Source organism: Chelonia mydas, chromosome 3 (genome assembly GCF_015237465.2).
Source record: "Chelonia mydas isolate rCheMyd1 chromosome 3, rCheMyd1.pri.v2, whole genome shotgun sequence".
In the NCBI taxonomy this organism is placed as follows: Eukaryota; Metazoa; Chordata; order Testudines; family Cheloniidae; genus Chelonia; species Chelonia mydas.
The window spans coordinates 71,065,257-71,079,642 of NC_057851.1; the positions used below are offsets into that span (position 1 = coordinate 71,065,257).

Genomic DNA, 14,386 nt, shown 5'->3' on the forward strand with positions numbered 1-14,386 from the left:
TTGGGTCTTGACCTGGGCACATCGCTGAGAAAGAACTAGCTGATTATCTTTTCTTGGCAAGATCCATGTAGCTATTAACTAGTTCTATCAGCTGCCTTTGATACTGGGGATCATGAGATGTTTATTAAATTGCTTTAAATAAACTTTTGGTCCCAGGCAGGAGTAGATGGAACTGTCCTCAGATTTTTTTGTTCCTTTTTCTCAGGGAGATCCCAGAGAGTAACTCCTGTAGCGTTCTCTGCTATCACCCCTCTTACTCATTGTATATGAGAGGCTACTGGGAGAGTTAGTAAGGAGACAGAGCTGAAGTGCCTTCAATATTTCAGTTTCACTCAGCTTTGTATCTCATTCTTGCGCTTCCCAGGCTGGACAATCTATTTTAGTATTTCTGTGATCTTGGAACATGGATGGGAGTGAATCGGTTGACACTCAACCCAGAGAAGACTGAGGTGACTATAGTGGGTAGAGAAAAAGCCACTAAAAGATTTGGCTGAGCTTATATCAGACTCCCTTCCCAAGTTGTTACCAAAGCTTGTAAATTGGGAGTCTGGTTAGAGTTCCAGCTTCTTTTAGACTATCAGTGGTGAGCAGCATGGCTTTTTTTCCATCTGTGTCTGGTCAGGAGATTGCATCCTCTTTTCTCTCATTATTATTTTATTATTTGTATTGCAGTAGCGCTGCAGAGCCCCAGTCATGGACCAGGGCCCCATTGCGGTAGGTGCTGTAAAAACACAGAACAAAAAGATGATTCCTGCTCCAAAGAACTTTCACTCTATGTAAACATTCTCTGATGTGGACTTGCTACCATGATTCGTGTCTGTCAATTCTAGATTAGACATGTACAAGACATAACAGCTTGGGTGTAGTGTTCCATGGCCAGGTAATGTAGAAAGCTTGGAGTAAACCAGGCCAGTCCAAGTCTGTTGGCTTGGTTTGCTGTTTCTGTCCTTTGCCTGGACCGCCCCACTGCTGTTCCTTACTCTACAGCTTTCCCCACAAAGGGGAGTTAGTTGGATTACACCACATGCTCTTTGCTGTGCCCCAGGGAGCGAGGCAGTGGTGGAGGATGTTGGGAAGTGAGAGCTAGAGGTCAGCTTGTAATTGAGGAGCAAGGGGAACTAGTGACGTAACCTGGCAAATTAAGCTGTCTGGAGAACAGGGAAGCACTTGAGGCCTGGGGGCTGGGAAGATAAGCTGCTGAAACTGACTACAAGCTCTCTCCTTCCATAAGACGTAAAGGAGAAGGAGGTTGAGATTGGTCGCTTGGACAGCATCCTAAGAGACGAAGCCTGGAGAGCATAATGACAACATCCATTTTCAAAAATAATCATGGTAAAAAATGATCAACAAATATTCTGTGAATGAGTATTTTCAACTAGGAGACATGGCTGTGGGTGGACAGATGGGGAAAAAAGGTGTTGCTTGCTGATAGAATAAAATGTCACAGAATTTGGTCCCAATGTACTACTGAGTGGCACAATTCCCAACTTAACTGCACCTCTGACCTCCAGGATCCCCAGGTGGCCTCCACAAGGGCACTCTGCTTGGTCTCAGGCCTCTAGCCATGACCTCTTTTGGGGCAGGCTACTGGGATCCTCTCCATCCGGAGCAGGGCCTAGGCTTCAGACTCCTGCAGTTCACTGTGCTCACCTCAGCAGATCTGACTTTAGGCAGCACCCACAGTTCTATTCTCTCAGGGACAATGACAAGGCAATTCAGCAACCAGCAAGGACTCACAAAGCAGAGTACTATTTATTCAGAACACAAGGATTTCAAAGAAACTATATCTTAAAAACAATAAACAGCTTACATTCATCCCTCGCTTACTAATGGTCACCCATCTTCCATAAGGAGACTCTGGTTTAAAGTTTTTTGTTGTTATAGTTCTTTGTCTGTCTCTGGTCATAGACTCCTGTGAGTTCTTGGATCAAGTACAAGTGACCATCTCCCAAGTCTGGGCTGTCATTTTATACAGTTTCAAGTCCTTTGTTCATTATTTGAGCCAGGTCAAGCTAGTTTGGATGCTGTTTCCCCAGGGGAATGAAGCTTCAAAACATTTGTTACCTGCATTGTTTCAGTATTGCATTAATTTGCATCAATTACCACCATTGACTTTAATTCCTGCAGGAAACATTCTGTCTCAGACGCGTTTAGCCAGGAATACAATAGCTGGCCAGCCCTTAAAGATACATGTAACATATATAAAATCAACACAAAAGTCTTTGGCTATTCCAGGATTCCATAGTATTGCACCTGTCATACAGAGTAGCTGGGACTCTAATAATAATTTGTAACTCACCATTTTCCCTGCATGCTTAAGTTAATACAATAATATCACAAGTTTGATGATTGAGTTAAGTCTTACACCTTAAAAAAGAACCCTGAGTTTAGGGTTAGCTGTAGAAGTGACACCCTAAGTAATATATAACTAATGTTAATATGACAGTAGTACACAGAAGGTGGGCAAGGTAATACATTTATTGGCCAACTTCTGTTGGTAAAAGAGACAGGCTTTCAAGTTCTGGGCCTGAAGAAGAGTTCTGTGTAGCTCAAAAGTTTATCCCTTTTACCAACAGAAGTTGGTCTAATAAAAAGATATTACCTCACCCACCTTATCTCTCTGTTATCCTGCGATAATACACGGCTACAGTAACACTGCAAACAAAGGTACACAAATACCATCTTCTTGTGATGCACATAGGGCCAGATCCTCAACTGGTGTAAATTAGTCAATGGAAATTCTGCCAGTTTACATCAGCTGAGGTTCTGCCCTGCTATGTTTAATTATGCCTCATAATCCTGTTTTTTTTTAAATTGTTCACTTTTTAGTTTTCAGTCTAATATTTTAATTAGTTTTGTGGGTGTGAATTCAATCAAAGACACTAGTGCAAAACCAGTAATAACTCCATTGACTTCAGTAGAACTATTCGTGGTTTACAGCAATGTAAGTGAGAGGAGAATTACACCCACTGCACACACATGTATGTTTGTATGTGTGGTAGGTGTACTATAAGCATTTACTGCTGAAGAGTCAGCTAGACATAAACTGCTAATGTTATTTCAGGTTTAATAGCACCTCAGGGAGCCAGGAAAACAGTCTACAGAAGACCCTTAAAAGTGACCTATTAACATTTTTTAATAGGTCTGGAACTTTGGCATGAAGTGCTGACTGCCACAAGTGAAAAGGGTGAGAAGGGCTTTTCAGCACACTCTTCAATTTATCTGAAGGCATTTTTCCTCTTCTTTGTAGATTGTCCTTCTTTCTGTTGTGAGACACCCCAGCATCCAGTCTCCTGGTGATGTCACATCCAGCATAGGTCATTTAATATTTTAACATATCTCTAAATGAGTATAAAATAAGAATGCAGAACAATTTGTTTAGGGTGCAGTATTGGAATAAGCCAGACCCCTCTTAGTTCTGTTGGCAGTCTCTTCAATAGTGATCTCTTATCTTAGCAGAGTTCCTGGTGAATTATTACATGGTGTGGGAAGCTTGTAAGCACTGAGAAATTTGTCTGCTAAAACCTGGCAAAAACAGTTATGCTAAACGGGATATTTTTAAAACCTTTATGCTGTTCTGGAGAGTATCAGTCACCTAATTATAAAATTATGTCACAGGCGTTTTTACAGATCATCTTTAAATTTTAACTCATTTAACCCAGTCCTAACACATCTACAAATGCTACCTACATGATGCTATAAAATGGATTGATACAATTTTACAACATATTCATGCATCATAGGAACCACAAGTACAAATGTATCTTTGTCCGCAAGATTATAATCTATTTGGGGCACAGATTCTCTTTATTTTGAGCCTTTTACAGCATCAAGCACATGGCTGGCATGTAATAAATAATGTGACATCAGCACAGATGACAGGACTCATTCAGCTTAAACCAGGGTTGAATAATAAACATTGCAAGGTCTACATCCCTGAGACCCTAAAGAATGGAATGATTTGTATGGCAGTCTGACAGTTTTTCATTAGAACAAATTTGACAAGTGCTATAGAACCTATATTTTGAATATACCTAATAACTCAAAGATTCTTGTAACTAAAGCTCTCTCCAACTTTTCCTTGTGCCACATACCATCATGAATGGAAATCTAATTAGCATCAACTAAAAGCCTGGAACAGATTGGGCCTTATTCTTCCTTACACTAAGGCCACTTTACATTCTGATAGGGTAAAGGCTCCTTTAAGTGAGAATATATGTGATTTACACCCACTTGAAGGATCAGTTACTCTGCCAAAGCGGTGTAAAAGGGCCTTGTTGTAAACAAGAATCAAGCCCCTTACCTCCAGTTTTTACAGTATACTATGGATGAAAGTGCAATTAATGTTACTGCTGAGGATTGGTACTTTCTTCTGTCCCTGTCAGGGGAAATGTGACTGCCTCCAGTGTCTCCCCTCCTGCTTTTTTACTTCTCGCTGCATTTCAGTGGTAGGTCCAAAGACAGAACTACAGGGACAGCTAGCAGGATGTATTGAAGAATAAAATAGCTGAAGGCTTTAGCTTCCTGCACAGTAGTCATAGAGTGGCCCCTTGTGGTGCAAAGCTAAAACTGCAAAGGGAACAATTTGTCAATTCTAGGTCCCAGGGAAAATGAGTTACAAGGATGAATGCCAAATGAAATAAAAACATTCAAGAAATGTGGTATCTGTTGTCTGCTGTTGATTATTTGAGGGCCCATGCACCGTTCTTCCAGGAGTAATATTAGTTTTGGTAATTTATAATGTGATTCCTGAAAAATGAGATTCCCCAATAACTCTTATGTACAAATACTAAGATTTTCTGGTCTCCTGAGGGAGACGTGGTCTAATGATTTGACCACAAGAGTGGGAGCTCTCAACTGAGGCCATACAATTCTGTCAGTTGCATCGAGCCAACTTCTCAATGAAATCAATGGGAGTTTCATGTGAGCAACAGACAGGATAATCAGGTCCTTGGTTTCTCATCCTTTTTCTGATACTCCCTCAGTGGCACTTGGACTCTGTGCTTCTGTTTCCCCATCCATAAAATGGAGATAATACGAAGTGTTTGATAATGTGTTTAAAGTGCTTTGAGAATGAATGCTATATAAATTCTAGGTATGTTGGATTTGTAACATTCCACTTACATTGCAAAGTGCTCCCGTTTTTTATTTTATTTTGGCAGGTATCTGAGGAAGGGATGGAATGGGGGTGGATTTGTTTATTATGGTAATGTGTTGGGGTTGACTTACGATTGTATGGAGGTGGGTAATGGCTTCTAACAGTTCATTGTTTACTTATTGATTATTATGTTTTAAATATTGGCAGGGATATACAGAGAATGGAATGGGTCTCCATGTGTAGGTATAAAAAACTCTAAATAAATATTATTTATTGCTATGTTTAATTATGGAGTATAACCTATTCATTCTATTTGCTTTATTCATCCATAGCTATGATTAAACTATTTTTGTGCAATTCTATAATTTAGAAAAATAACATATATTGTAACCACAGTTAGCTTTCTTTAGATCCAAATTAACCCCTGTTTTTCTCAGCCATATTAATAAGAAATGTCAGAAGTAAAACTTACAATGAACAGTCTTATGCAAGGAGAGACAAAGTATATTGCACATACTAATTGCAATCTGTAGCACATAGTTTATTATAGCACTTGATAGTAGAGTCTTCTGTGATACTTCTGTAAGGACAAGGTTTTGCAAAAGTAAATTGTATTATATGTAGTTTTCTGCATCTGAATTCAATAAAGTTTAGAACAGTTAGATTTTAGCTGGGTGTGCTTTTTCCTGTAATTTTTCAATTACAAACAAGCAAACAAAAATGAAATATGCTGCCTAAAATTTCCCTTAATACACTAGGAAGGCATCAATTCTTATCAATACACTGCCAAAATTTGGATAAAGGGCTCGCTCAAAATATTTCCATAATAGCTGGTGATTACACATGATATTCTCAAAGTAAAATACTCACCAACTCCCATCCACTAATTCCACGCTCTTCTCCCCACATCCACCCCCGAGAACCCTGTCAATCGTGACAGTACACATCCATTAATCCTTTTGTCTCCACTCCTTTCTTTCCACCATATTTTCCCCCTTACCAGCGCCATATGAAAAATCCTCTAGATGCCTTGTCTATCTGGAAGTTGTTCCACAATGCAGTAGCAGCAGGGCTGTCAGGTGGGTTTCCTGAAACCTCTGACTGTAGTTGATTGGGTGAATCCCTCTAATGATGGGCTGGTTTGTGGTTTGGGAATGGGTCCCCTTTAATTCCTGAGGTGGGTGTTTATGCCCTGATTGCTGGCAGCATTTCCTATCTGGTATGAAGGGTCTGGTAGAAGAGTGGGGAGGTGATGGCGATGGTGGATGGGGGAGAGACATCTCCAGGTTCTCTCCTACTGGCTCTTCATACTCTACAGGCAGGCAGTGTTGAGGAGAGTGGCTGGAGGACTTTCACAGAATGCAGCAGCAGCACCTTGGCCCTGTCTCTTCTCCTCCTCTTCTTCCTCATGCATTGCTGGAATGGCCCAGTATCCGGGAGAAGTGCAGCGACTGGATGATGCTTCCACCAGGCACTCCTAACAGGCCTGGTGGAAGACACAAGATGGAATTCCCTCTTGCAACCGCTGTTGCACATGTGGCAATGGCAGTTGCATCTGCAAAGCAGGTCCTGACTGAACAACCAGCTTAGTCCTGGGTTCAGGAAAGGCTGAGAATTCTAACTGGCAGAGCCCGCCTTCACATTTTTGTGTGCGATTGGCAAACAGCTTTCTGCTTCCTAAATGTAACTGACTTCTATCCACAATGATCACACCACTCTGAGAAAGGCTGGCCTGAGGATTTTGGTGGGCGTTCCTGAGCACAAATAGTTTTAAGCAGAGATTTAAAAAAGGATAAAGTAGTGATTTTACAGATTTTGAAGGGGAAGTTTTTTGATAGAGGGCAGCAGAGTTCAGGGGAAGCAGTACAACCCTCTCCACCCAGAGACACAGCAGGATCCAGCTGTTTCCCCACTGCGCCCAATGTCAATAAAGTCCCCAGAGTCAGCAGGGAAGACAAATTTGGGACTGGGAGTCCTGCCCTATTCACGTCCCTACCTGCTATTCTATATGCTTTCAGCCACTCTCCATTCTTTGTCTGATTTGTCTCTCATTTCTCCATTTATATCCATGTAGATATTCCCTCTTTGTCTACATGATTTGCTTGGGACAGAATTCTCTCCCTCAGGAGAGAAGCAATGTGGGTTTCCTGTATCAGTTAGAACAAGACTTCAAATGTATCATTTTTCTTACTATGATGATTAAACTGTATTATTGTATTGTTATATTCTGCTTTTTAAGGTGATTTTGTGGCTTTGCAAAAAAAAATGGTGTATTCAATAAATAATATGCCTTTCACAGTAGAGAGTCATCAAAAGCCTCTTTAAGAACAATTTAAGATAAAGACTTAAGACAATTTAAGTCTCTGTGTTTCACTGACTAAATATCCCCCTGAATATTCTCACTGAATTTTTTTAAACTACAGCCCCAAACCTTCAAATACTTAGACATATACTTAATTTTATTCACATGAGAAGTCTTATTGCCTTTAGAGTCTAAAAGTTATAAAGTCCTAAAATGTTGGCTTCCTTTATTTCCATATTTTCCCTATGCTTAGTATAATTCTTTACAACAGATATTCATTTTTTCTGTTTACATACAGATTTTGTTGGAGCCAGGAGTAATCCAGGATGTGCTAGCAGCTGGTAGTCACCTGCAGCTGTTGGAGCTCCTCAGTTTATGTTCTCACTATCTCGTCCAGGTAAGGCTTCTATACCTAATTAACCAACCATTTCCCTTTGACTGACAGACTTTATTTCCAAGGTTAAATCCCATAATTTTGAGTTTCGTATAGGAAATGTTACAGAATTAGGATAATACTAGTTCAGTTTGTTGTGAGTGTGGTCTAGTAGGGCTCTGGACTGGAAGTCAAGAGACCTGAATCCTGGCTGTACCACAGATCTTCTGAGTTTGTGCTAGACATTGAACCTCTGTCTCCGCACCCACCCTTGATCTGTCTTGTCTAGTTAACTTTAGAGGGAAAGGATGGTCCAGTAGTTAGGGTACTAGCCTAGGTCTTGGGAGACTTGGGTTCAAGTCCCTGCTCCGCCACAGACTTCCTATATGACCTAGTGCAAGTCCTTTACTTTCTCTGTGTCTCAGTTCTTCCTCTGTAAAATGGGGATAGGAAAGTGCTATTGTCTCATATAAATACCATATCTATCTAGATATAGATCGTAAACTCTTTGGGGTAGGGACTATCACTCTTCGTACAATGCCTAGCATAATGCGGCCCCATTACTGACTGGCCCCTACGCACTCCTCTAGTATTAATAACGGTACCAATATTTTGAGGCAACAAAATAAATGTTTGTTTATTTGGTTGGCTAAATTAAACAGATTTTGATGGTAGCAAGAGCAGCAGCTTTAAATCACCAACGTAGCAATGGCATGCACTGTTAAAAGCAGCAATTTCACTTGATTTTTTCCCCTTTCTTTATAGTGTTTTTATATTTTATCCACAGACACTTTGAGACAGGGTCAATGGCTTACAATATATGGTGGTGTTAATTTGTCTATGAAGTGTAAGTCAATCAGGAAACCAATGTAAATGGTAAAGTAGTGAAATTTTCAACAGTCTGGCATTCAGTGAATGTACAGAATGACTGTACATTATTCTTAGAGAATGAAAGGGGAAAAAGGCAGGAACAGGAAAGGCAGTTAATCGGATAGTGCAAGTAAAGGGGCTGGGGTGGTTCGGCATGGGGCCCACACACTAGTTTACCTTAGTCTTTCTTCTTAGTTGCTTTTCCTGCTGCACCATCTTAATATTTCTCGCATATGCCCAATTCATTGTCCATTGCAGTCAGTGGAAAGACTCCCATTGGTTTCTGTGGGCTTTGGATTAGGTCCTTGATGTATAATAACACAAAGGGTTCATGTGGCACCTTAGAGACTAACAAATTTATTTGAGCATAAGCTTTCATGAGCTACAGCTCACTTCATCGGATGCATCTGATGAAGTGAGCTGTAGCTCACGGAAGCTTATGCTCAAATAAATTAGTTAGTCTCTAAGGTGCCACAAGTCCTCCTTTTCTTTTTGCGGATACAGACTAACACGGTTGTTACTCTGAAACAAAGGGTTCAGTGCTATATTGCTGTGTTCACCCAAAAAGCAATCTGAAAACGTCCATGCAAGCAGCCTGTCAAATGAATAATAATGATGAACCTGATATTGCAAAAATCCCACTGAGCAAGGACTTCCAGACTGGAACCAACCGGCAAATTATTCTCTCACTTAGGGCCCAGTCCTGATCCCACTGAAGTCAAAGGGAGTCATTCCTCTGGCTAGAGTGGAAGTAGGATCAAGCAGTTAGTTGCACCTATCTTAATCAAGAGTAGCTGGAGTTACTCTCACTTACACCTGTTTTACAAACAGTGTAAAATCATGATTAATTATTTTAAACTGGTGTGGACGTACATGATCAAGAGGAAATGGGACCCAGGCTCAAAGTTTCTAAAGGGTTAGGAAAAAATTGTTTGCTCTGACAGCGCTGATTCTATTCAATAATTTGGGTCAGGCTCAGCTGCTGTAAATCAGCACAGCTGCATGGAAATCAGTGGAGCTACACCAGTTCATACTGACTCAGTATTTGGCCCTTGGTTTATTATATTTATTTACTAAATTCAGGTTCTGCCAAGGGATCTGTACAGGAAGATCTATACCACTAAATCAGCATCAGAATTCCCCTGCTTTAATTCCTTTGCAGGGTGGGGTCCATTCATATAAAGCTATCTGCAAGTGTCACATCTAATATTAAAACCTCTTTCGATACATTGACAAAATACATTTTATAACAATGTAGAGAGAATTCCCAATGTCCAAATTAAAGCTATCAGATGCCTTTTTAAAGTCCACATGACACTGATTGATTTTAAAAATACATAGTCCTTTATACTACCACCAAGTAAATTAATAAGGCTCAGATTTTTAGGAGTTTCTACAATCAGCATTACAATCCCGAACTGATTTAGGAGCCTATGTCTGATTTTCAAAGGTGATTTAGGCACTTAGGAGCCAAAATCTCATTGATAGTCATAGAATCATAGAATATCAGGGTTGGAAGGGACCTCAGGAGGTCATCTAGTCCAACCCCCTGCTCAAAGCAGGACCAATCCCCAATTAAATCATCCCAGCCAGGGCTTTGTCAAGCCTGACCTTAAAAACTTCTAAGGAAGGAGATTCTACCGCCTCCCTAGGTAACGTATTCCAGGTTTCACCACCCTCCTAGTGAAAAAGTTTTTCCTAATATCCAACCTAAACCTCCCCCACTGCAACTTGAGACCATTACTCCTTGTCCTGTCCTCTTCTACCACTGAGAATAGTCTAGAACCATCCTCTCTGGAACCACCTCTCAGGTAGTTGAAAGCAGCTATCAAATCCCCCCTCATTCTTCTCTTCCTTAGACTAAACAATCCCCGTTCCCTCTGCCTCTCCTCATAAGTCATGTGTTCCAGACCCCTAATCATTTTTGTTGCCCTTCGCTGGACTCTCTCCAATTTATCCACATCCTTCTTGTAGGGTGGGGCCCAAAACTAGACACAATACTCCAGATGAGGCCTCACCAATGTCGAATACAGGGGGACGATCACGTCCCTTGATCTGCTCGCTATGCCCCTACTTATACATTCTAAAATGCCATTGGCCTTCTTGGCAACAAGGGCACGCTGCTGACTCATATCCAGCTTCTCGTCCACTGTCACCCCTAGGTCCTTTTCCGCAGAACTGCTGCCTAGCGATTCGGTCCCTAGTCTGTAGCGGTGCATTGGATTCTTCCGTCCTAAGTGTAGGACCCTGCGCTTATCCTTATTGAACCTCATCAGATTTCTTTTGGCCCAGTCCTCCAATTTGTCTAGGTCCCTCTGTATCCTATCCCTGCCCTCCAGCGTATCTACCACTCCTCCTAGTTTAGTATCATCCGCAAATTTGCTGAGAGTGCAATCCACACCATCCTCTAGATCATTTATGAAGATATTGAACAAAACCGGCCCCAGGACCGACCCCTGGGGCACTTCACTTGACACCGGCTGCCAACAAGACATGGAGCTATTGATCACCACCCGTTGAGCCCGACAATCTAGCCAACTTTCTACCCACTTTATAGTGCATTCATCCAGCCCATACTTCTTTAACTTGCTGACAAGAATACTGTGGGAGACCGTGTCAAAACCTTTGCTAAAGTCAAGAAACAATACATCCACTGCTTTCCCTTCATCCACAGAACCAGTAATCTCATCATAGAAGGCGATTAGATTAGTCAGGCATGACCTTCCCTTGGTGAATCCATTCTGACTGTTCCTGATCACTTTCCTCTCATGTAAGTGCTTCAGGATTGATTCTTTGAGGACCTGCTCCATGATTTTTCCGGGGACTGAGATGAGGCTGACTGGCCTGTAGTTCCCAGGATCCTCCTTCTTCCCTTTTTTAAAGATTGGCACTACATTAGCCTTTTTCCAGTCATCTGGGACTTCCCCCGTTCGCCACGAGTTTTCAAAGATAATGGCCAATGGCTCTGCAATCACAGCCGCCAGTTCTTTTAGCACTCTCGGATGCAACTCGTCCGGCCCCATGGACTTGTGCACATCCAGCTTTTCTAAATAGTCCCTAACCACCTCTTTCTCCACAGAGGGCTGGCCATCTACTCCCCATGCTGTGATGCCCAGCGCAGCAGTCTGGGAGCTGACCAGTCAATGGGATTCAGGCTCCTACATGCCTAAATCTCTTTTGAAAATGAGATTTAGGCTCCTGAATCTGTTAGGCTTTGCAATGCATAGCAGGATCTAAATATCTTTAAAAACCTGAGCCTTAGTTAACCAGGCCACCTTAAAAACTGCTGCAGGTGGGACCCAGGAAGTCTCTCCAGGTGTGACTCCACTCACTATGATGCAAATGGTAAGGGATGGGGAGTGGAATAATCCCTTCCCACACTTGTCTTTTTCTAATGTTGCTGTCGGGTCCCTGAATGCTGCATTACTGTCTGTTTACCTTGGGATTGGATTTCTTTCTTTTTGTTTTGAATTGTTGAGATATTGAGCTTTAGCTCAGCATAGCCTAATACATTATATTGAACGAATCTAGTTTATTGTTGCTGTATGATGCTGATGCAGAGTTTCTGCTTATTAGGATTTTCTGTCATTTTTGGGTTTTCATAGATTCATAGATATAATGGTCCCTTCTGACCTTAATGGTCATCTAGTCTGACCTCCTGCACAATGCAGGCCACAGAATCTCACCCACCCACTCCTGTGATAAACCTCACCTGTGTCTGAGCTACTGAAGTCCTCAAATCATGGTTTAAAGACTTCAAGGAGCAGAGAATCCTCCAGCAAGTGACCCGTGCCCCATGCTACAGAGGAAGGCGAAAAATTTCCAGGGCCTCTTCCAATCTGTCCTGGAGGAAAATTCCTTCCCGACCCCAAATACGGCGATCAGCTGAACCCTGAGCATATGGGCAAGATTCACCAGCCAGATACCCAGGAAAGAATTTACTGTAACTGTAATTCAGTTCCCACCCCATCTAACATCCCATCACAGGCCATTGGGCCTATTTACCATAAATATTTAAAAATCAATTAATTGCCAAAATGATATTATCCCATCATACCATCTCCTCCATAAACTTATCAAGTTTAATCTTAAAGCCAGATAGGTCTTTTGCCCTAACTGCTTCCCTTGGAAGGCTATTCCAAAACTTCACTCCTCTGATGGTTAGAAACTGGATGCAGCACACCCTTCCTGAGGGTGTTTTTAATAATGGCTTTCCTTGTTTCTCCCTAGATATTGTTAAGTTTTTGCCAACACAGGCATTCAAGATTAACTCGCTGGCTCCATTCCTTCCGCCTGAATATGAGCCCAGTTGAAGTCCCATTGTTGTCAGTGGGAGTCTTTCTGTTGATTTCAGTGGGAATCAGACTGGGCCATTGTTTTCTCCCAATGGAAGCAAATTTTCTTTGGAGATACAAAGAAAAATAAAAAGAAGGACTTGTGGCACCTTAGAGACTAACAAATTTATTTGAGCATAATAAAAACCAGGAGAAATTCCATAACACTCAGTGGAGATAAACCAGTGTAAGACCAGTGTGAGTGAGAGGAGAATTTGGTCCCAGATTCACTGCAATTCGTTTTCTGCAAGATATATTAGATGCCATTTCTCTTAGAATGACTAACTTAGAACAAGTTATTGAATCTGTTGATAAATCTCACAAAGATTTCTATAACAAATTGCTTGAATCACAAACACAAGTTAAGAGCATGAAATCACTAATACCAGTTTCTGATGAAAGATAATGTTATATGAAACAGAATAACCATAAGACCCTGGGACAGTTCTTCAAAATTATGTAATGGACATATCTTAGAAATCCAGACACTATGGAATCAAGCTATATGATATTTCTGATTCACTGAATGCACTTTTCTATTTCTATATTTCACATATTACCACCAAATCCTCTCTTACTCCTATTGTGGATTCCCTGTTTTTACCTGGAAAAATCTTTGCTAATTTAAGATCAATAATTGATTGTGAAAGAAGTATGAATTAAGTTTAGAAGTCTAAAGGGAACATAGTTTTAAATGATAACATTTATATTTTTACCTAACATGGGAAAAAAAGGATTCAGGCAAAAATGAAGGAAGTTCTTTGTTTTAAGGCCAGAATTCCATGTTCTCATGACTTTTGTATCGATAAGAACAAAAGAATGGCCATACTGGGTCTGACCAATGGTCCAGACAAGCCCAGTATCCTGTCTTCTCACTGTAGACAGTGCCAGATGCTTCAGAGGGAATGAACAGAACAGGGCAGATAATCTAGTGATCCATCCCCTGTCATCCAGTCCCAGCTTCTGGCAATCAGAGGTTTAGGGACACCCAGTACATGGGGTTGTGTCCCTAACCATATTGGCTAATAGCCAGTGATAGACCTGTCTTCCATGAACTTATCTAATTCTTTTTGTACCCAGTTATACTTTTAGCCTTCATAACATCTCCTGACAGTGAGTTCCACAGGTTGACTATGAGTGGTGTGAAGAAGTACTTCCTTATGTTAGTTTTAAACCTGCTGCCTATTAATTTCATTCGGTGACTCCTGGTTCTTGTGTTATGTTAAGGGGTAAATAACACTTCCCTACTCACTTTCTTGACACCATTCATGATACTGTAGACCTCTATCATACCGCCCCTTAGTCATCTCTTTCTAAACTGAACAGTCCCAGTCTTTTGAATCTTTCCTCATACGGAAGCTGTTCCATACCCCGATCATTTTTGTTGCCCTGGTCTGTACCTTTTAGAA

General features: G+C 41.2%; 1 protein-coding gene across 5 annotated transcripts in view; it reads left to right on the forward strand.

The window, feature by feature from the left end:
* Nucleotides 1–14,386, forward strand: part of KLHL32 (kelch like family member 32) — a 207,072-nt gene that overhangs the window by 102,973 nt on the left and 89,713 nt on the right. For all 5 annotated transcript variants that reach the window (XR_006289499.1, XR_006289498.1, XR_006289497.1 and 2 more), the window contains exon 5: nucleotides 7,699–7,797. Coding sequence is in view for 2 of the 5 variants with exons in the window: in XM_043542675.1 (XP_043398610.1) it covers nucleotides 7,699–7,797 (99 nt within the window). In the remaining 3 variants the exon portion in view is untranslated. The remainder of the gene's footprint in view (nucleotides 1–7,698; nucleotides 7,798–14,386) is intronic.